Below are 21,977 nucleotides of genomic sequence, written 5' to 3' on the forward strand. Positions count from 1 at the left end.
GAAGGATAGTGTTTTCCTTTAATGTTTTAGCTCATGTTTTTGCTAAGTCTTATATGAACTCTAGTGGTCTTTGTGTTTTCCGTTCTACTCTTGATTGTATCTGAAAGACTCTTTGTATACGTTGCTTGATTAATAATGTGTTGATGTTCTCTCAAAAAAATGTTAGCTCGCTCCAAGGGCATTTCGAGGCGACATCAAGTTTTGTTCACGACTTGCCAGATGCCATACCTTTCAGCGCTCAAAAAAAATATTAAGACTTCCTGAAGATAAATTTAGCTTGATAAGCTTAACTACTGTATTCTTGAATTTTATTTGAATTTTGTCAGCTTTCATTTTCTACAATTTCTTTCTTACATGGTTAATTATTTCCCACATCATTTCAGACATTTCTGTTATCCATTATTTATTTTATATTTTTTGAAAAAGCACGTAAATTATGATATTTTGGTTTTTCTGTAATGCTGACTTTGCTATTTTTTGTCCATGTGGGCATGATGGTAGCAAAAATAGAACATAAATAGGTAGCCCTGAGTTTTGAAACCGGCTGAGGGTTGTTAAGTGCGTATATTTCTCCAAAAGGATTTGCAAAAACAATACAAAGAACTCGTATAATGGCAAAAAATGAAATGGTTTAAAAAGGATTGCTCAAAGTAGCATTTTAATCAGTTCATGAAAATGCACATGCTTAGCTTGGACACCAACGTCTTGTCACTGCTGGTTGTTTATTCATTGTTGCGGTTTGATTTGGCTTCTGCCTTGTCGCCAGCTTTAGGCCCTGTTTGGTTCGGCTGTGGATTTCTAAAAGCAAATGTGAAAAATTTGTTGTGAAAAAATAGCTGTGAAAAATCTGATGTGAAAAAGATGTAGGTCATTTGGCAAACCATCTGATACAGCTTTTTCAAATTTTGGCCCGCAGCGGAATTAGATTTTGAAAAGCACGTCCTGGGCTGCTTTCACTTTTGGTTCAGATTTTGACAGCGGATTTCTGAAATCGGATTCTGCTGGGTTCGTCTTTTGGTTCAGATTCTGCTGCGCGGTAGCGGAATCCATCGATAAAAGCTGAACCAAACAGGGCCTTATTGTCATCTTACAAATCGGCAGAGCATGAATGAACCGAATAACTATAAAGTCCTATCACCCATACGCCATACATGGGCTGTACATTTATCAACACATCCTATCGTAACACCACAACATAAGTAAATGGTTGTATTGTACTACTCTGGTAACGGGGGCCATGGAATCCAGAGATGTTTCTACACACGAACTTCATCTTTGGCTAGGTACCCATGTTGCCTGAGATACCACAGAGCCCCCTGCGCGGCATGCTCTTGTGCGGCCTTCTTATGTAGTTGAGCATCGCTGTAGCACTCCAAGAGTGTCTCCGAGGGTCCCCTGATCTGAACTGTAACCTTGTACGTGAATCTGTGTCATTTCACGCATGAAGTTAGCGGAGCATGTACACACCTTGATAGTAAAATAATTGGTATCCACAACATTTTGTAACAAATACAACACACTATGTGACTAGACAGCAACACATTTATCACCTCATATACTTACGTTGCATTTTATATTCACGCCTGAATTGGATATAATGCATATCACGAAGAAGCATTATCACGTAACCAAATAAAATGACAGTGAAACATGTCTTAAGATTTTAAATTTATGTGTTCACTATAGTCTGAACTTGCTTTTTTTTATATCATACCCACTGAGATCATAGTATTTGACTAGTAGCAAATGCTTGGCTCTGAAGCAGTACACCACAGTGAACTTGTATGACAAATACCAGAATACCACTACAAAGTAGATAACACCTTTCCAGACTTGCTGGCAATTTTCCTAAACAAGTTAGATATTGACAAATATTCTTGAGACCTTTCCATAAAAAAGTACACTGCTCTCAAACTGTTAAAGCAACTGCTTAATAATGACGGTCCTTGCCAGCTTAAGCTACCCGAAACTACCGTTTATGCAAAGCTTGAGGTTAAGAATAGTGTCTGTGCTTAGATTCTGCTTAATCCTCCTTTTTAGAGCACTATTTAACCTAGAATTGACATGCCACTCTCCTTACCAGGATAAACACCAAAAATAAGGAACTTAGAAATGGACATATATTATGATGGATAAGAAACATATTTTTTATTTTCTACACTGAAGAAACCACAAACTTTGTAAGAAAAGGAACCGTACAAGGAGACTATAATTCATTGTAATTTGTAATGCAGGCAACTTGATGTATGTTCTCCTTCAAGCAAGCTTACCTTCGGAGATGGCTTGGCCCTTCTTCTTTGCACAATTCAAATTCAGGGGGTATCCAATAACTTACGGCACATACTTCAAAAAGGAAAGACTTTGCTGTTTTATTTACCATATCACCTGCAAAGGTGATTAAAAGCGTTAAGGCGCTTCCTTTAAAATTAGAAGAAAATTTGAAGTGTGAATAATAAAACATAGTTGTATATCCTGCAAATTTAGCAAACTCAATCGCCTTAAAACATTAACTCGATATATCTGGGTCTATTTGTTATCTCCCACTCAATAGATGAAGTTGTTTTGACACAATCAAGTTGAATGCACAATAAACAGTCAGATGAAATGTGTAATTGCTTCTTTCCATGTAGAATGTTTCAACACCAAATTTAAACCACAAATACTGCAAACTTGGTGCTTGAGAAGTACCACAGACATTTCGTATCTTCATAAGAATATATATATCATGGTTAAAAGACAAAACAAATGGCTAATTAATCCAAAATTTAAGTGCTGTTCACAGTGCCACCAGGTATGTGAGGTCAAAGTCGACAGTGTGCATATTTTTTTTCAACTTTCTAATGGAGAGCATTACGGTGCATAAAAAATGTATTAGATTTAGCATTACCATGATACTCCTTTCTAATATTTTTCTGAGTTGTTCCCTTCGGCAGACAGGCATTCTGCTTTGCAACCTTGAGCTGATTATTCCTTTCAATACTGACATCATCCTTGGAAAACATGGTATTCCCTGCTGTTCTTTGGCTAGAGGTTCTAAGAGTCCCACGAATAGAAATTGCTGTATTTTGGAAAGAGATGTTTGCATCCCTTTCTTTACCTATCTTCAGATTATTCGTTTCTGCAGATATGTCAGCCTCGACTTTGATTGGTTCTTCATTATAACCTAGTAGTTCTGGTTCTTTCTTCCTAGCATCTCGCAAAATCTCTTCCAGTGACTTGTTTTTATGTGTGTATCCATAATTCTGCAAGAGTGCACAAGGATTCACAAAAGCAGTAAGTTCGCTTTAGCCTTTTAAGTAACAGAATCATTCAACAATACTGAAAATTATCATGTTACAGTAATTTGCCTGACACCACCATAGAAATAATAACCAAAATAAATATTCAATTGGTCAGAAAAAAACATGTAACATAGCAAGTGAACTTACATGGTTAAATTATACTCCCTCCCGTCCCGTAATATGGGACATTTTTCGACACTAGTGTAGTGTCAAAAAACGTCTTACATTATGGGACGGAGGGAGTATATAATAACCATTTTCACAAGACATGAATCACATAATGACCATAAGTGTGGGGGGGAAATGACAAGGCACTAGTTCGTGAGCCGGGCAATGTTCCTCAAGTAGGATGTCTCAGAAAACAATCAGGAGACATATCTGTTGGAGAATTAGTATTAGGATATATTAAAAGTATTCTGATTCCAGTCTATAAAAGTCCAATTGTATCCACCCTTTGTTGGTTTTTTACTTCCAGACCTTTTCCAGGGTTCTTCTAACAAACAATGGCAAACATTTTGATGCATGTTCAAGGAAAAGTCTGAAATGCATGTTCAAGACGAACTAAAAAGAGACTGGTTGCAGTGGCCAGGCCATGTTATGACTGCATAGTCAATTGACTACACAGGTTTTGAGCAAAACCTTTACATACAAATTACATGTGCAAATACAAGAAATAATATAAGATTCAGAGAGAAATATGTTTGACATCACATGTTTGTAGTCCTGGCACCACCACTGGCTGGTTGTATACATATTAAAGTCTGGTTGGGATTGTAATCCACACACATAATTATTTCCTCTAATTCCTACATGGTATAGAGCTTCATTTCCCGCCTAACCCTAATCACACCATCGTTGTTCCTGATCACCAGCCTCTTCTACCTTGTCAATGTCGTGAGGTTGTCATGGTGATACCCAGACACAAAAAGGAAAAAAAAAGGATTGGCATTTGATGTATTTATGTCTTTCAAGCACATAATTTGGGGATGAAAAATGCAGTTCTCGATATGGCGGCAAGCTTCGATGCGTTGCGGCGATCGTGGTAGATATGTGCAGCATAGTTTGGTGATTAGGTGTGCAATTTATCTGCGGTCATGAACATATAAAGTGTTTAGTTCAAGGAACCGGAAAATGAATGAGGCGCACTTGTTTGGTTTGAATTTAGGAATGGAATGTGTTGGTCCATTGCCACCTCATCCCTCGTAAGCACAATGCTAATTACATACATGGGAAGTGTCATCCCATCAAAATCATGGTATCATCCCATGATGGACCAGAATATTTAAACCAAATACCATAATGCATGTTGACAGTTTATAAAAAACAAATGAAACCATTTGAGATTATCGTATTTCATGGTAATTGCAAAACAAAAGTCAAAGGCACCAAAGGCAGATCTTCAGTTTAGAAATTGCTTTTTGTGCACCCAACTGGAATGGCTCAAACGTCACAATTCTGTGGCAAGTCCAAAAATAGAAGGCCAAGTAACCAAAATATACCTTCAGTTTAGAAAGTGTTTCTTGTGCAGCAAACTTCCTAGCAACTTTTGAATTCCGGTTTGCAGCGGCAGAACTTATCACCTGGCTGTTTATGTTAACTTCCACTTTGACGTGGTACTCTCCATCGGCTTTCATAGGTTCGGGAAGGCCTAACTCAAGTTCATGAGATTGACAAAGTTCCCGAATTTCTCTCATGGGATTCATGTGCATGTCAGAGAAGCTCAACACTGGCTTTAGAAGCATAAGCACTAGCGTCCAAACGTAGTTCAGGTTGAATCCTGAATCTAAAAGAACTGCAGCAACACAAGATTCGACAATATCACCAAGAACCTGCAAGCAAGATTACAGTAAAAGGATATAAGTGTTTGCCATAAAAATGTTATGCCATATAAAGTATGTGATTGCTAAAGAAATCCTACAAGTCAAACAGAAATCAAATACATCAAATGCAGCAACTAGTTACTCAAGAAAATCATATAACCATAGTACAAAAAAATGTATGATTCCTATCAAATGCAACAACTAGTTACTCAAGAAAATCATATAACCATAGTACTAAAAAATGTATGATTCCTATACAATTATTGATAATGATAATACTTGTTTTGTGTTTTAAGTCGGCTGACCCCTACTATCCCATCTTATATCGAAAACTTTAATAATCACTATATTTTAGCAGTAATTGTGCACGCTAAAAATGGGTTATCTAAAGAGGCGTAGCAGTTACAAGGATATAACAATACCTTTGGGCATGCTGGTTCTTCTACCAAGTCTTTCTCTGAATTGGGAAGTCTAATATAATTCTCAAACTTATTCACTGCTGACGAAAGATAATTTGAATCCTTTATAAGATACTTATGGATACCTTTCTGGACTGCCACATATGCAAGCGAATTATTACTGACAGCTAACGATTTTAAATCGGTTATTTGACCAGGCTTTAGATCAGGATAAGCTGAGTAGAGGTACGAGGTTATCAAATATTCCAAAACAGCATCTCCAAGGAACTCCAATTTCTGATCAAATACGAAAAGAACATAGTCAGCCAAGTAAATCATTGATTACTACATCAGTTCACCAATGACAATGCAAGAAAAAAGGAGCTCTGACCTGGTAGCATCCTCCAGAATGTTTATTGAATGAAGGATGCACAAATGCTTCGAGAATTAGACCCTTGTGTTTGAAATTGTAACCGATTAATTCCTCAAGCTCACCGACGTCGGTGTGGTTCGTGAGAGATAAATTGATGGAGCTTGCATCTAATACTCTATATAGGGATGAATCTTTAAAATCAACATCTATTCCCACCCAGTGAAGGAATGCAAATGCAGCTTTGAATCCACCTTCAACAAGAAATGCTCCGACAAGCGATTCAACAGCATCCGCTATAGTCTTCCTATGCAACCAATGATGCGACTTTGTACACCTCAAGTTACAGTTTTCTCGACTATCTGTGTGTATATTCACTTCTGTGTCAGCATTGCAAACAACTTTACAAGGCCTTCCCAGTGCAATGAACTGTGTCGGTTCAAAGTGTTGATCCCGTATGTACACCTAAGTTTACACAGACATGCAAAAAAAAAGATGTTCAGTTACGCTACAGAATTCATGGCAGGTATTTGACAGGGAAAATAACTCATTATCTTGTGTAATGATTTTTTTTTTGCAACAGAAACAAGGATCATGGACCTCTATTAAAATGTTACAAGGCAGCAAACCATGTTTTAAATAAGAGGATGTACTTAAATTAGATCATAAGGATAAACAGAATGTTTGACTACCGTCGTAGATAATTATGGTCAGTCCAAGATAATACAGAGCTCATCAAAGTTATAATGTCACAATCAGCAATTATTCCTAAGTAAGGAGGATAACGAGTATATGGCTATCATGTGCAATGTTGACAAAAAAGTGTGGCTTTAAGTTCAGTTCCTATAGTCACATGGTGAGTCCATCCAGGAAAGGCCTTTTCTGGCAGATTGCGGCTTAATCTTGCTTTTCTTGTGGTGATTGTAGTTCACTTTATTAGCTGTAGATAATTATGGTCAGGCCAAGATAATATAGAGCTCATAAAGGCTATAATGTCACTATCAGTAACTATTCCAAAGTAGGCTATCGTTCAGTTACGCTAATGAGTATATGCCTGGCTATCGTTCGCAACATTGACAGAAACATGCAGCTTTAAGTTCAATTCTGATAGTCACATGGCGAGTCCATCTAGAAAAGGCCTTCTCTGGCAGATTGTGAACTAATCTTGCTTTTCTTGTGATGATTGTAGTTACACTTTATCAGCTGTCATAGACGGCAGCTTAGAGCAATGGTTCATCCTTTACGGGGTAGAAACCCTTGATCGGGCCTTCAATGGTTGGATCTGGCAACAGCGGTCTTCTTCACTGTCTTCATGTTTGAGACCAGGCCTTCACTGATTGGATCCGACGAGGGTACGGCGGTCTTGTGCAGTGGTACCTACTATCCGGAAGCAGACTCTCAATCTGCCAATCAATGGTTAGATCCCGCAACATCATCATACATGTGTCATCTCCTTGCAGGATTTGTCTAGCAAGATGGTGATGTGATCTCCAGGGTGAATGCCCTTCGTCTGTACACTGGTTGGACCAGCTTCAGTCCTTGGTTGTTGTAGTTTTGGATTTTAATTTCATCGCTTGAATGGTTGGCTCCGCAGAAGCTGGACACATTCTGACAATTATGTTTGTCACTTTATTTTCCCTTTCTAAGCTGATTTGTTATGCATTAGCGCCTTTTGAAACATTTTGAAAAAAAAAACTGAAGGCTGTGAAATCGATCCAGATGCGGGAAAACCCTCTCCAATTTTAACCTTAAAAAGCTGTTGTGTTGGGCATAGGGTACCAATGGTGAACCCACATGGGAGCCACATGCGACCAGTTCTGTCGCCCCAGGACCGGCCCTCAAGAGGCAGAGCTAATCCTGCATGACTCCGTTTTAAGTTGTATTAGACTCAGCTAGTCAAGCCGAGCTGGTGTCCTAGGTCTGGTTAGACACTAATCCAGTTGAGATTAACCCCTTTTTATTTAAATGAGATGTACTAGGTCAGAAACCCTGGCGATAGGGGTTATCCAAGGAGTTGTATCCAGTCAAGAATCTGAAGAGATTGAGTAGGGTGCTATATAAACTCATAGGGTGCAATCAATTGACAACAAATAAAAATGATTATCTCTTCTCTTTGTCCATGGTCTCTCTTGACGACCCTGATCTAGCTCTTCCCTACATGTTCTGGTCATGATCAGACAAATCAAGGCATAACATGGGCAGAAGATGAGCCTACTGAACTTGGTCTACATTTGAAACAAAGATAACACAACCCATAGGTCACACAAAACTTGGAAGGGAAACAGATATTGGGTTCACTGAAAACAATATCTAACCTGCAAATTTCTTTTGATTGATAACTCATATAAATGTGAATTATTCACTATAGCAGAACGTCTGCTGGTCAATTGCCCTTCATCAAGTCCTTCATATGTAAGAAAGTTGTGACGTCCAACTACATACTTCAAAAAAGCATCACCTAAGACTTCAAAGCGCTCCAAAGAAATCCTCTCCAAACACCTTTCGGTGGTAAGTGCTTCAAGGATCTGAAATAGATTAACATCATTTGCAGCATGGATAGGTAATTCAAACTAGAAGTTCAGCATGAAGGGTGCGAAAATTGCATGACTTACACCAGAGGCACTAATTTGAGAAGCCTCTGAGAATGAAGACAACATGACATCCTTCAACTCAATAGCTACCAGCAAATTCTCCAACCGACACATCAACGATGGTAACAAAGACAGGGAGCTACACATATCCTTCGAAAACCCAATTATCTTCAAAGAACATAGCTCTGGAGGCAACTCCACAAAGTGCTCCATCAATTCACGACCTTCTTCTAAATACAAATAACAAAATAAGAAAAGGAACACCATCAGAAATACTATACCTAGATAGGGTACATTTAAGGAATCATAGTAGAGCAGTATATTCAGAATACAATTCATAAATGGATTGAATCAACAGTGCTCAAAAGCTTAAACCAGAGAAGCAAGAACTAGGTCCAATTAGGCCTGGGCATTCGGTCTAACCGGACCGATCGGTTCGGTTTTTCAGGTCACAAAGTTTTTCGGTTTCTAAAAATTGCAGACCAATCGGCTCTTGCAGAATTAGGTAACCGAATTTTCTTGGAACCGAACAATCGGTTCTGTCATCGGTTCCAACCGAACAGATCCGAACTTCATGCGCACGGATACATTTTCTTCCTTGGCCTTACTCCGCAAGTTTCCGTACGAGCAGGCACATGAAACATGGCTAGCTAGCTAGTACCTTTTATAGCCTTTCACACGCTTCCTTTCTTAGTGGCTATCCGATGTGGTACTACAGCAAACCTATTTTTGCATGGGCCGATTGCTACACTTTTTGGGCCATACCAGACGTGTACGTGGCTAAAGTGAGATAAGTGAAAAAGGCATAGAGAGACTTGGAGCTGCCGTGTTGGGCTAGCTGGGCCAGCTGGCCTAGGACAGCGGGGACACAGAATACAGGAAGTGTGTGGTGTATTTCTTCAACAGAAAAATACGGAGGTGCGAGGCATGCTCTGTAGTTTCGGGTTGTTAGGTCTTTTCGGCTAACCAAGTGTTAAAACCGAAATTAGAGAATAAATTTCGGTTCTATAGATTTAATAACCGAAATAGGAACCAAACTTTTCGGTTTCGGTCCCGGTTCTTTCGGTTCGGTGCAACGGTTCTCGGTTAATATGCCCACCCCTAGGTCCAATGCATCCACAAGTAGTTCCAGAATGTTGAAAGCAATTCACAAGCGGTTCAAGAAAATTTGACAGCAAGAATTTACATAGAGCAATATTGGCTCACTACCATCACAGGGTGCAAGTGGCGTTAAGAGACGATCGACACGTGTGTTAAAAATTGTACACTCCTGCAGAGATGATCGGCCCATGGTCATCTGGAAAGACAAGTTGCATATTTCCTAACATTGTACTTATGTTTTGCTTCTCCTCTTAATGAAAAGATGCATGCCCTCTAAAAAAACTACAGACGACCATCACAAATATTTCTTCACTTTACGGCAAGTTGAACACTTAGAAGTATTTTAATGCTAAGCAAAATAGTGATGCTTGGATAAAGAAGAGTCCAAAACAGGAAACAGTTTATAAAGGTACTAGTTCTGAAGGGACAAAAAGTGTAACCTGTGGTCTCCCGTAATCGGTCATGAAGCAAATTATGCAGATTGCAGAGCTGCTTAGCGTGCAGAAGTGGCTGCTCGGGATGTGATAGTTTGATACCAAACCTGATTTGAAAAGTCCATCAGTTCATTAGAACATCAATAAAGCACTTAAGCAGAAATATCGCAACATTTCTTTTAAACTGCTTATAAAAAAAGTTGGTTAGTTGCCGAGAAAAGGCTACCAGGGATGACTAGGATCAGTTCAGTGGACCTATCATACGACCATCACATAGACTACTTGTAAAGCCAGGACAGAAGCAGCACATTTGCTAACATGTTTCCCAAAACTAAAGCTTCTTATGGGGATTTCTACTGGGGTGGTCCCATGATATTATATCTTTGACTTGCATGGCCTACTTTTCGTAACATGAAGTAGATACACATTCCTCCTCCCTTACTAAGCCTTTTGTCCCAAACAAGTTGGGGTAGGCTAGATATAAAACCCTTTCACGAGGACTTCCCAGGAGGTCACCCATCCTAGTACTACTCTCGCCCAAATGGGTTTCATACCCAAAGGACTGGCTAGTTTTTACGTTGGCTCGCCAAGCCTATCACAACCCTTAGATATGAAACCCTTTCACGAGGACAACCCTTAGATATGAAATCCTAGTACTACTCTCGCTCAAATGGGTTTCATACCCATGGGACTGGCTAGTTTTTACGTTGGCTCGCCAAGCCTATCACAACCCTCCTCCTTTACCTGGGCTTGGGACCGGCTATGCCTAGAAGACATAGGTGAAGTAGATACAAATTATCATACTAAACATAAATTTGTATATTCATAAATGGTACAGATAGCTCGCAATCTTAAGGTTGGTTATGTAGCTATACATGACCTAGTGAGTGCTCAATGACGGTAGCATGAGAATTGAAAGCAAAGAAGGGGGATGCAAATAATCCTTCAGTTTGTTACCTTTCCTTGTAATGATCTTCATAAGTAGCACCGTCGTATTCACTTCTAGCATTTAGTTCATTCAGAATGACATCAATGACGAAAAATGTCTTAATATGGGGAGCAAAGATTAGACTGCCAACGACATCAGTTTTACTGTACATATTATCAAGAAGCCTTAAAGACTCATCTGGCAAATATGATCCATGCGCAGACACACCAGTTGGATCTTTAAAAACCGGTGATGATAAACAGCGCTTAACTGTTTGCCAGTCAATCATAAATATATCACCATACAATTCCTGCTTGATTGGAAGCAGCAGGTAAAAGGTTGAATTAAACTGTAGCGTTTCACTGTTGCCCAACAACATAACATGAGATACAGTGAACTCAGATCTGTCCAGGAGAACCTTCAGAAACATTTCTTGGAAATTGCGTGCCAGCATCATCTGACAAGAAAAAACAATGTTAACATTTTATACGCCATTCAATAAATGATCACATGTTAACATATGAAAAAATGAGCAAGACGGTGCCTGTTCTTCGTCAAATGATATCGTCCCTAAATGTTTCATTCCTGCTTTCACAATCCTGCCGCGAGCCAGATGCAAATCAACCTCCAACTTTTCAGCTTCCATAGGAAGGGAGTTGATCACAAAAAGACCAAATATCCGATAATGTCTATCTGCTGGTATGGGAAAGAATTGAATATAGTAGAAATGCAAGTTCAATGGACAGTCCAGTTTGCATGTTGAAGGTTTGAGAATTGTGGGAATTAACATCTCATGAAGCTCTTCTCTTAGACTTTCATCTGAAATATGCAAACAATAGCTGAGCCGAATCACCAGTATTATGACAATGTAAGAACAAGTGAGTGAACATACCATCATGACTGTTGCTTGCTGAACCGTTTGTTGTTGATGCCCTGTTCTTTCCTGAACCTGAACCAGGCAGAAGAAAATCTGTCAAAGCACCCAATTCATACAATTTCACGTATGCCTCTAAGCATGCATCCCTCTTAGCCTCGTCATTTGATTGGCATGGTTGGCCATCCACTTGACGAAAAGCAGCATTTGGTGGAAGAATTACTCTGCAGATTATCCCCTCAGTGTCATCAATGTAGATGAATGCTGGGGAAGGATTGAAGAACCTTCAAGAAGTTTAGTCATATTAGTACAACAAAGAACTAATGAATAAAAGCATGGGATCATAACAGGTTGATGTACACAGCAGGCCTTACATGTCCTTGGGAAGGTTGTAGCAGTAGCGATGCAGTAGAGATACACTACATGCAGTGCTAATGGAAGCACCCGTTTTTTCCACTCGATAACTTTTCTCCTCGAGGTGATCAAACACATCATTTGAAGTTCTCAAGTCTATCTCTCCATTCATAATGCCTTCACCATCAATATAGTCATTAAGCAACTTTTCTTGAGAATGATTGCCCCTGGTATGTATCAGAATGAATAAGAAGGGCAAAAATCAAGGACTAAAGTACAATCAAACCTATAATATTAACACCAATTGTCTATCTATTTAATGGAAAAATCACCTCTCCAGGAGAACAACATATTTAGAATTTGTCATCCGAGCACGTCCCCTCGACTGGATAAAACTGGCAACAGTTTCTGGAAGATCAAACCGCACAACGAGGCAACAAGTCTGAATGTCCAGACCCTCTTCACCTACACTGGTAGCAATCAAAAGATTCACCTGCAAACAGCAAAGGCAAAGGAATTGTGATGCAAGAAGCATAGTAGATATACGGGTATAAGGCCAACGTTAGATTTTGGGGCGTGTATCGCAAGTAATTTACCACATGCATTACCAACTCAAGGATAATACAAATGTAGGCCTAAAGCCCTTAGTCCCACGAGTCCTATCCAGGATAGAACCCTGCTTGAGTCAAAAAGACCTACTAAAACCCTATGTCTTTATTATTAGTATAATCTAACAACACTTTACAAGCCAAGAACCAATCCTTCAGTCTGTCCCGTGTCAATCCTTGTATATTGTAAGTGCCTACTCACTCAGCCGTTACAACATAGGAGCTCACTAATGTCCATCAGAAACGATTAGCCCATGGCCTAGTTAAACTGAATTTGGCTTATACTTGACTAAACTGCCGACTCGCTGACTCAACTGGTGGATCTCAGAGTCTGTGTATGCTGGCCCTGATGTTGTATGCCAACCAGTTATATTCATAGTTAGGTGCGCACCAATAAGAAATTAAAAATCCACCTCAACAACAACCAAGATCAGTACGAACCACCTAGTTATGATTATGCTCCCAGGTGTGCTCAATTACATATTTACATCACAAAAAATGTTAACTTACTCTTGAAGAAAGAGCAGGCCAAGAATAAATGCAGGATGTGACATATTCAAAATAGTTATCCAAAGAACACTTTTTATTGTCTTCGGAAGAATTCATGTAGAAGGTATGAATGCCTAATTACACCAATTATTATACCTCGCCAGAAGAGAAATTTTCAACAATAGCATCCATCTTCTGCCTTGACATGTTCTTTGGTCCCGAGTGGCGTCCCACAAGGAACTCACATTTCCAAAGATCAAGGCCTTTCAAATTTTGGAGGATATGTGCTATTGCTCTTGCAACAGTTATTCTTTTCACGAAAACTATGCACTTCATGTTTTCCTCTAGCCTGCTTATTGCAGAAACCAGAGCAAAATAAGCAGGATGATGAGAACAGATAGATGTTGAAACTTTCTCAAGTGGTTATAATTACAATGTTTGAATAGTGGTTTCCAGCTAGATTCTTCTTGCATTTTCACATTATCATGTGGAAAATGTAAGCCGGTGGAAAGGAATTACTGCTACCCAATCAGTAACAAGATTTCGTTACACCCTAAATTAAGTACAGATACTCCGGTACCATAATGTGTACGTACAAATCCAAAGCATAAAGAATGTTATGAAAAAAGATAGTAGCACTGACGAGTACGCTCACCTGTATCTCGAGAGAATTTTAATAAGAACCACAATTTTATTTGAGAAGAAAGGTTCTTCTAGCATCTCTAGATGAAATGAATCATCATGGGTACCTAGAAAGCACGTCTTGTCAGATTCGTGAAGGGCTAATCAGAAAAAAAAATATGCATTTAAGATGGCAACTATTTCCAATAAAAACCTTATCGAAAGGCACATATCCTCAACGATTCCAGAGTACTAATTGTTATTAAGGAAACAGGAAGATGTCCAAGTTCTAGTTTTTAGCACAAAATCAAGCATGCTTTTGCAAATAAAAAACAATGCATTCAGAGATCGAACATGTTTATGTATGTACAAAGGCCACAACACACGTCCCACCCATAAGCACTAAGCTTGGAAGGTAATCTCGTAAGCAATCGGTCGCCCTCCTGCCTTAGCCTACAGTCCTGCCTCTGCATGGGTAGTGTCCAGCAGCGTAGCTATGCCAGGCCTTGTTGAGACACCAGGGTTTTGCTACTTCCAAATCCACCATGTTGTAAGCATTCAATGACGATAACCTTTTACTTGCAAAGACGGAATGGATGTGACAGCTGATCGCCTCCAGTCTATGAACTCCTGGTCAATTCGATGGAGGTTGCTTTTGCAAATTTTAGTTTGAAGTTTTTCCCTAAATATTTATCTTTGGATTATAAGTACCACATATATAGAGTCCAGACACCTATAAGTGCGAAGCCCAATCCACTACCATCTAAAAATGCTAGAAACGGCCAAGATGCAATGATGGTAGGCAGCAGGAAATTTGAACAGGTGAAGCCCTGGCGTCGACTACTCCAGTATGATGCTAAAAGAAAAGCTACTCCAGTATGTTTTCATGGAAAGTTTTGTAAGATATATTGTTATTTTAGGAAGATGAATGAGTTCATATTTCTCTTTTATGCTTTGAAAATTTTGGATCAGCATTACAGGCAGGATATCAAATCCAGCCAATAACCAGGACGATTTGTTGTTAAAAACTAAAAAAAAAATCCACTGCCAGAATTTATAGGGAAGGTGGACCAGATAAATCTAGGAACTAACATAGGGGTAAAAGGAGAACAATTAGGTGAGAACACGCATAACAACTCACCGTCTAATATGTTGCAATTCAGAACAGAAATTGCTTTGTTTAGGTAATGATGCTTAAATCTGGTAGAATTGTCGTTCATGTCAGACTCCTTTCTGTCCAAAACATCACCATCAGATGAAAGGAAAGCCTTTGCAGCCTGCGCTAAAATCAAACAAAATAGGGAATAACACATCTGATGCTATCTTAAAAGGAGGCAACAAAAAAGTAAAAAAAAACACTTGTACTACCTCCATTCCTAAATATAAGACGTTGGGGCAGTTTAATTTAAACTACCCCAACGTCTTATATTTAGGAATGGAGGTGGTATAACAAAGGAGAAAACAGTCAAGAACACTACAACTAAATAGCAAATAAAAGCATAAGCAAAGATTAAAGCAAGAAATATAGAATCCATGACAAACAAGATCATACACGCCTGCGTACACGTTATGCTCCCAACTTCAAAAGGTTAGACACTCAAACGGCAGCCAACTAGAGGAGGAAAATCTGACTTAGCAGAGGTTCGCCTTGGGCAGAATTTAGAGTCCGTTAGTGGGGAATCAGCACCTTAGGCGGATTTGAATTTGGAGTCGGTAGATGACAAGGGCAGCTACCATTGTGATCCCCCATGTGTGTGTGTGTGTGTGGGGGGGGGGGGGGTGCCACCACAGGAGAACTAACAAAACTTTCTTGCAATCTACGGAAACACCATGTATGCATGTATGAAGCACTTGTACATCCATAGGCTCGTAGTAAATCCACTCGGAACATTTGTTACAAGCTAAGTGAACATCGCATCGCATATGAACAATATAAACTTTCACCCAAAAATAGTGTTATTTCTAATTCTATAACAAATTCTCAAGAAACATTCTTTATTAAACACAACACAATCTATTATTTATCTTGTATTTACGAAGTTCCTAAAATGGACGCTTTCACATAAAAGCGAGGAGCATCCGATAACAGCTCCCAAGCCACACCCCAAAAGAAAAAAATTGAACCAACTAACTGAAGAGAAAGGACGTTCCAAATTAGAGTGAATCCGACAACAAGGCTTAAGGACATTTCATTATCAACGTATTTGATAAAACAGTGTCAACTTACTTGCAGAGCTCCAAACGAACCAAGTTCTTGCAAACAGAATACTAAATTTCCATGCAACCTCCCCAGGGACTTTAGTTTCTTCTGAGAATCCTTGAAATCGTATAGGCTCTCGCGTAGTATGCGTTCACTCTGTTTCAAACTCATAGAAATAACAAAAAGGAGATGAAAAAGAACAGAAAACACAAGCTTGTATAATTGGAATTTGAAATAATAATAATCGACTATATAGCAGAACAAAACTTTACCTCAAGCTTTGAGCGATCAAGTTCTTTGTTGTAAGTTACAGTAAGATTAGAGTGACTAAGCGGGACATAAGTGTACACCTCCATATCAGGAAAAGCAAGCACACTTTCCAGCTCTGCATTATCAACCGAACAGACCTATCCAACATGAGAGAAGTTTTGCAAAGACAAATGTCAATAAGTATTATTCCTAAACCCAGCAGAACTCTTGGGGAACACTAGTAGTATGTACCTTGGCATGCAATAATTCTTCAAGGCTGTTGATACATTTGGTGTAATTAAGCTTGTTAGACCCGCCTGTCATATAAAACATAAGAACAGATGCATGACCACAAATGGTAAAAAAAAAAAAACTTATATTGCAGGGAGTAGGCAACACTAGAGACCAACCTAATATTTCAAGTTAGTGCAATGCTAGTCCAACAACTAATTTCTAAGATCCCCGGTAACAGCTGTAGCATTTTATATTAATCAAAAAAAAATGTGCCAAGGCTGCCATTGCTGAGGTGATTGCTGGGGTTTCCCTCAACCTACCCTTGCAATCTTGCCTCACCATTCACCACAGCGGCTGATGCAGAGCTCGACCAATTGGCTGTCCATCCGACTTGTGGCTGGCAAAGCCGACAAGCATGTCATGGGCAGCAGCCTACCCCATTCTTTGTCGCTCCAGTATAGGCCTAGATCTTGGCAAACATTAACTGGGACCATTTTGCTCTGCAGAAAGTGTAGACCTTCTTCCGGCTCGCTCGCCATGGCAACACACGCATACAGGGCTTCCTATTCTGACAATGGTGGATTGGCTCAGCCTCCAGCCCTTTCGACACGGTGCCAGACAAGGTTCTTGTCCACGTCCTATTTAATTTGTTTCTGGCTTGGCATCTCAGCAGACAATCGGTCCTAGCCCGGTCTGGTGTGCTCTTTCACCGGTTCTGCGTCTTCTATGAGCAGTCCATAGCGCATCTGCACCATTCCATCCGCCACACCTTGGTCCTCCTTGCGCTCGGTGCTTCTGAAAAGCCAGAACCGATTAGTCTTCAATGGTGAGCATCTCACGCCACTCGCTGTTTGGAGGATGATCCTGGAGCACGCCGCCCTCTCGGATTTGCACTTCTCATATCGTCTCAGCAATGGCATGCTGGTCGAATGGCGCTCCCGTGTGTCTGGCATAAGTTCTCTTAGCTTGCCGCGTCGTAAATCTCCTTGTACGTATCGAGTTTTTGTTCAATAAAATTTTCACTTCAGGTGGGGGGTTCCCCTACCATTGCTCGCTAAAAAGAGTCCCAGCAAACCAATAGCGTATCACAAGTGTCATGTGCCTTTGGCAATAGACATTGTAACAAGCAGGTAGAGGAACAAGAGAAGAGGCTTGCAGATCAGAAGGATTAAGACATAACAGCAAAAGGCGTCAAGGAGTGGCTATAACTGTGAGAAATATGCAACTTGTATTTCCATGAGACCATAAGCCAATATATATATATATATATACACACACGTACAGGTGGCAAATATGCAGAAAAACTCTTATATATAATAGGGATCACGTAGCTAATCATGTACAGGTGTGATAGATATGCAAAAAATCTCTTATAAGTATATAATAGGGATTATGTAGTTAATATCTGGAAAAACATATACAACTCTAAAACCCACAACCCCCAAACTTGTGGTGGATCAACACCACCTAATTTGGACAGGTAAAAGCTGTGTTGTGCTCTAGTTTGGGTCTTCAAGAAGAAATCCATCAACTGAAGCTGGGAAAACACATACTAAAGAGCACAATCACTTGATCCTGCACGGGACCGCATGAAGCATCAGCGCCATATGCTTGGTAAGCTCACGCTTCATAGGGTCGCGCGCAATGTTGATAACACATGTATTGTCAGACAAAGAGAAGTTGGTGTAGTTACAGAAACACCAAAATCCTCGGACAACCACTGTAGCCAAGTCAGTACTACTGTCAAGAGAATCATAGCTCGCAATTCGCCTCTACACTCGAACAGGAAACTACAGTATGTTTCTTTGTCTTCCAGGCAATGAGCAAGCAAAATGCGATTGGCAGCCCTTCGGATAGCTAATCCAAGTAGCATTTGAATAGCATGAAGCTTTAGCAAACTGGAGCATTGAAAGAAAAGATGCAAGAGAGATCTCGCAGAAATAAAAGGAGGTGACCATAGTGAACCTGAAGGGGAGTGCTGACTCAGAATGTGAACTTGATATGAAATATCTGGATGAATGACGGCTAGATAGACAAGACTGTCAACATGATGATGACAACGAGTTAGATTAGGAAAGGCTCACCTTAGAAGCTTGGAGGTGGACATTGAGCTCCATCGGTCTCAACAGTTAACGATGCACTCATCAGTAAGAGCAGCAAAAGGCTCACGAATAGAAGCTTGGGAGGTGGACAGTGAGCTCCATCGGAGTCAACCATTAACGTACATTCACTAGTAAGAAAAGCAAGAGGATCTTGGATGTACTTCTCTTGGGACATGAATAAGCCATCAGAGATAGAAGAAACCTCAATCCAAGGAGGTAGCGAAGAGGACCAAGATCAAACATAAGAACTGCTCACTAAGACGAGCCTTCTTTCCTCTTGGGACATGAAGAAGCCATCGGAGGTAGAAAAAGCCTCGATCCAAGAGGCAACAAAGAGGACCAAGATCAGACACAAGAAACTGCTCACTAAGACGAGCCTTCTTTTCGCTTGGGATACGAAGAAGCCATCAGAGGTAGAAGAAACCTCAATCCAAGGAGGTAACGAAGAAAGTTCCAAGACCAGACATAAGAAACTGCTCACTAAGACAAGCCTTCTGCTTTCTTGGATATGAAGAAGTCACCGGAGGTAGAAGAAACCTCGATCCAAGGAGGTAGCAAAGAGCACCAAGATCAGACATAAGAAACTGCTAACTAAGACGAGCCTTCTTTTCTCTTGGGATATGGAGAAGCCACCGGAGGTAGATGAACCTTCAATCCAGGAAGGCAGCGAAGAGGACCAAAATCAGGCATAATAAAGTGCTCGCTAAGACAGGCCTTCTAAAAGGCAATGAACTCAAATTCATCTCCACTGATGATCATGCCATCAACATATAGAAGACTGACCTCAGGAAAAAAGGTAGACAAAAAGCGCAAGACTATTAACTAGGATTACACTAATTAAAACAATAATTATCCTATGCCAACATGACTGCGAACTACTAAGTCCTAAGGTACACAAAAATGCTATTGAAGTGAAAACAGGATGTGCATTTCTGTTCAAGGAGATCCACATAACTATCTAGAAAATCTGGCCACATTTACGATGCGATAAATAATTCCTAGAGGAAAAAATAATGGCTCCAAATTTAATTGCAAATAAGAGAGAGCAATACTATGTCCTAACTCTCAGATAACACAAAAGGTGAGATCAAATATCACGATTGCAAGAGAATGTGGTTGGCCACCAAAGGTAATTAAAAAACCATAACTGTGAAATGTTTCCTGATAGGACTGACATTAGATTACAATTACCTTTTCCCATTACTGGTGAAGCAGTCATGCCAAAAATGCGAGGGGGCTTCACCATGTCATTATTGTAGAATTCCTGAAACAATGCTACAAATGTTTTTCAGACTGAACAGAGTTATCATGTAGAATTCATAAACAATGTTTCAGGTATATGATTTCCTGAAACAACGTTATTAATGTAGAATTCCTGAAACATGTTTTTCAGATTGCAAGTTCTGCCGTTCACTGAATTTGTTAAACAATACTCCTTGAAAGCCCGTCATTTTAGACATAGGTAGGGTCAAACTTTTGAAACTCTGACTACTATATTTAACAAAAGAAAATATTGGGAACAGATACTTGAAAACCATATGCCTACAACTGTCTCAAAAAGTATCTACAGAATATATAATTTGCTAGGTTCAATGGAAATATTGCAATGCAAACTAGTGGTGTGAGTGAGATTTAGATGGTGCAAATGTAAAGCCATATTGCAATGCAAAAGTGGCATCTTCTAGGAAACTAAAGGGGTAGTATTCAACACATATTAGCAGTCATTCAGCTTCTGCATTAATTAACTGCTTATTGTAATTAAAGTCAACTAGTTGTTCCAACTTCCAACTAGCAACGTGGTGAGACTGAATATCTGCATGACACTGACACTGTTTGATGATGAGATGACGACAAAGAAGCAGGAAACGAGTGGCCATCAGATTAATGGTCCATAATACAACCAAGCCAGCTCATGAGCGCTTCTTCTCTCCACCAGGTCGAAGCCAACCTCCCACGCCTCCCACCAGTCCGTCTGGTGCTGGTTGCACCGCTGCCTCGGGCCCTTCAACGTCGTGCACTTCCCTTCGGCTCCACCAAGGCTGATGCCCACATGGTGTTGGTCGACGTGTCGTCGTCCTCCAGGTCAGTCCTGCCGCCCTCACATCTCCAACAACCTCCCTTCCCACGATTCGTGATGCCTCCCTGCACCTAGACATCACCTCTTGGCTCAGATTGGGCCTACGGCGAGACAGCACCCTCCTACGTCGCCTCTCATTGGCTCCGCCGATTGGAGCTCCGGTGACCTCCATTGTCTGCAGACCATCCCTGGTCGACGGCCTCCTCGCACCTTTTCATCCTTGCTCATGTTGCACCTCTACAGCAAAGGACAACTCATAGGACTGCTCGCCTGTTGACTCACACGCTGCTCTCCCTACAATGCTTGCCTAGTGCTGTTGCATGGCCCGTACAGGGCCCCTTGGCAGATTAGTTTTCTTCACCAAAAAAATTAAAAAATGGCAGGTACAATGTCATCATCGGGTGTCCTTTCTCTCCCGCGCTATTCGATGATTCTTGATGGTGGTCATTTCATTGACTCGGTCTCGCACATGCACCAACCATCGGTGTTGGGTGCTCGTCAATAGTTATTGTTCTTTACTGCTCCTTGTCGGCATCTCACCTGCACAACCTCTCCTACAGACATGATGACTCCTGCTTTATTGGCTCGTGTGTGCTTCCTAGCTTCCAGCTTTTTATTTTTCCGTTGTGTCCACCAAGTCCGCTGCTCTTCCATGTTTATCTGTCATGCTAGTTGTTAAAAGTATATGTGGATTGCCTAGCCCTTTCCATCAGTTCGGACTCTTGGTTGCGTTGGCTAGTGCATGAAGCTTAACATGGTATCAGGGCTAAGGTCTTGAGTTCAAGTCCTGGCTTTCACAATTTATCTAAAAATGTTGTCCCCCCTTTGTGTCCACATATAGGCCTCTTGGGCCATACCTCTGAGTCTATCCACGTGTTGACTTTCCACGTCACAGGTGTTGAAGTGTATATGTGGATTGCCTAGCCCTTTCCATCAGTTCGGAGTTTTGGACTAGTGGGAATTGCCTAGCCCTTTGTGTCCAAAAGCACCCCCTCTCACGTGTGACGCGAGAAATCAACACGTGAATAGACTCAGAGGTATGGCTCAAGAGGCCTATGGGGGCAGCAGCAATTTTTGAATAAATTGTGAAAGCCAGGACTTGAACTCAAGACCTTAGTTCTGAGAAGATGTTAAGCTTCATGCACGAGCCAACGCAACCAAAAGTCCGAACTAGTGGAAAGGGCTAGGCAATCCACATATGCACTTCAACACTAGTCACCAAACATTTATCTATCAGCCTTCTTTT

General features: G+C 40.4%; 1 protein-coding gene across 7 annotated transcripts in view; it reads right to left on the reverse strand.

Annotated features, from left to right (window-relative positions):
- Positions 1-1,055: 1,055 nt before the first annotated feature.
- The window catches only part of LOC123189746 (endoribonuclease Dicer homolog 4), a 28,952-nt gene continuing 8,030 nt past the window's right edge, over positions 1,056-21,977 (reverse strand). For 3 of the 7 annotated variants that reach the window (XM_044602230.1, XM_044602235.1, XM_044602233.1), the window contains 21 exons: positions 19,846-19,918; positions 16,571-16,635; positions 16,342-16,476; positions 16,097-16,225; positions 15,011-15,146; positions 13,904-13,997; positions 13,405-13,597; positions 12,484-12,644; positions 12,172-12,378; positions 11,816-12,081; positions 11,468-11,742; positions 10,953-11,380; positions 10,002-10,102; positions 8,482-8,690; positions 8,185-8,394; positions 5,891-6,334; positions 5,524-5,796; positions 4,781-5,110; positions 2,888-3,242; positions 2,271-2,385; positions 1,056-1,425 (listed from right to left, as the gene is read on the reverse strand). In XM_044602230.1, the coding sequence (XP_044458165.1) occupies positions 1,257-1,425; positions 2,271-2,385; positions 2,888-3,242; positions 4,781-5,110; positions 5,524-5,796; positions 5,891-6,334; positions 8,185-8,394; positions 8,482-8,690; positions 10,002-10,102; positions 10,953-11,380; positions 11,468-11,742; positions 11,816-12,081; positions 12,172-12,378; positions 12,484-12,644; positions 13,405-13,597; positions 13,904-13,997; positions 15,011-15,146; positions 16,097-16,225; positions 16,342-16,476; positions 16,571-16,635; positions 19,846-19,918 (4,368 nt within the window). In that variant the 3' untranslated portion in view covers positions 1,056-1,256. Of the gene's footprint in view, positions 1,426-2,270; positions 2,386-2,887; positions 3,243-4,780; positions 5,111-5,523; positions 5,797-5,890; positions 6,335-8,184; positions 8,395-8,481; positions 8,691-10,001; positions 10,103-10,952; positions 11,381-11,467; positions 11,743-11,815; positions 12,082-12,171; positions 12,379-12,483; positions 12,645-13,404; positions 13,598-13,903; positions 13,998-15,010; positions 15,152-16,096; positions 16,226-16,341; positions 16,477-16,570; positions 16,636-19,845; positions 19,930-21,977 lie in introns of those variants that run through there. The other 4 variants (XM_044602231.1, XM_044602232.1, XM_044602236.1 and 1 more) reach the window with 4 other exon arrangements.

The sequence above is a fragment of the Triticum aestivum genome, chromosome 2A (genome assembly GCF_018294505.1).
Source record: "Triticum aestivum cultivar Chinese Spring chromosome 2A, IWGSC CS RefSeq v2.1, whole genome shotgun sequence".
Taxonomy (NCBI): Eukaryota; Viridiplantae; Streptophyta; class Magnoliopsida; order Poales; family Poaceae; genus Triticum; species Triticum aestivum.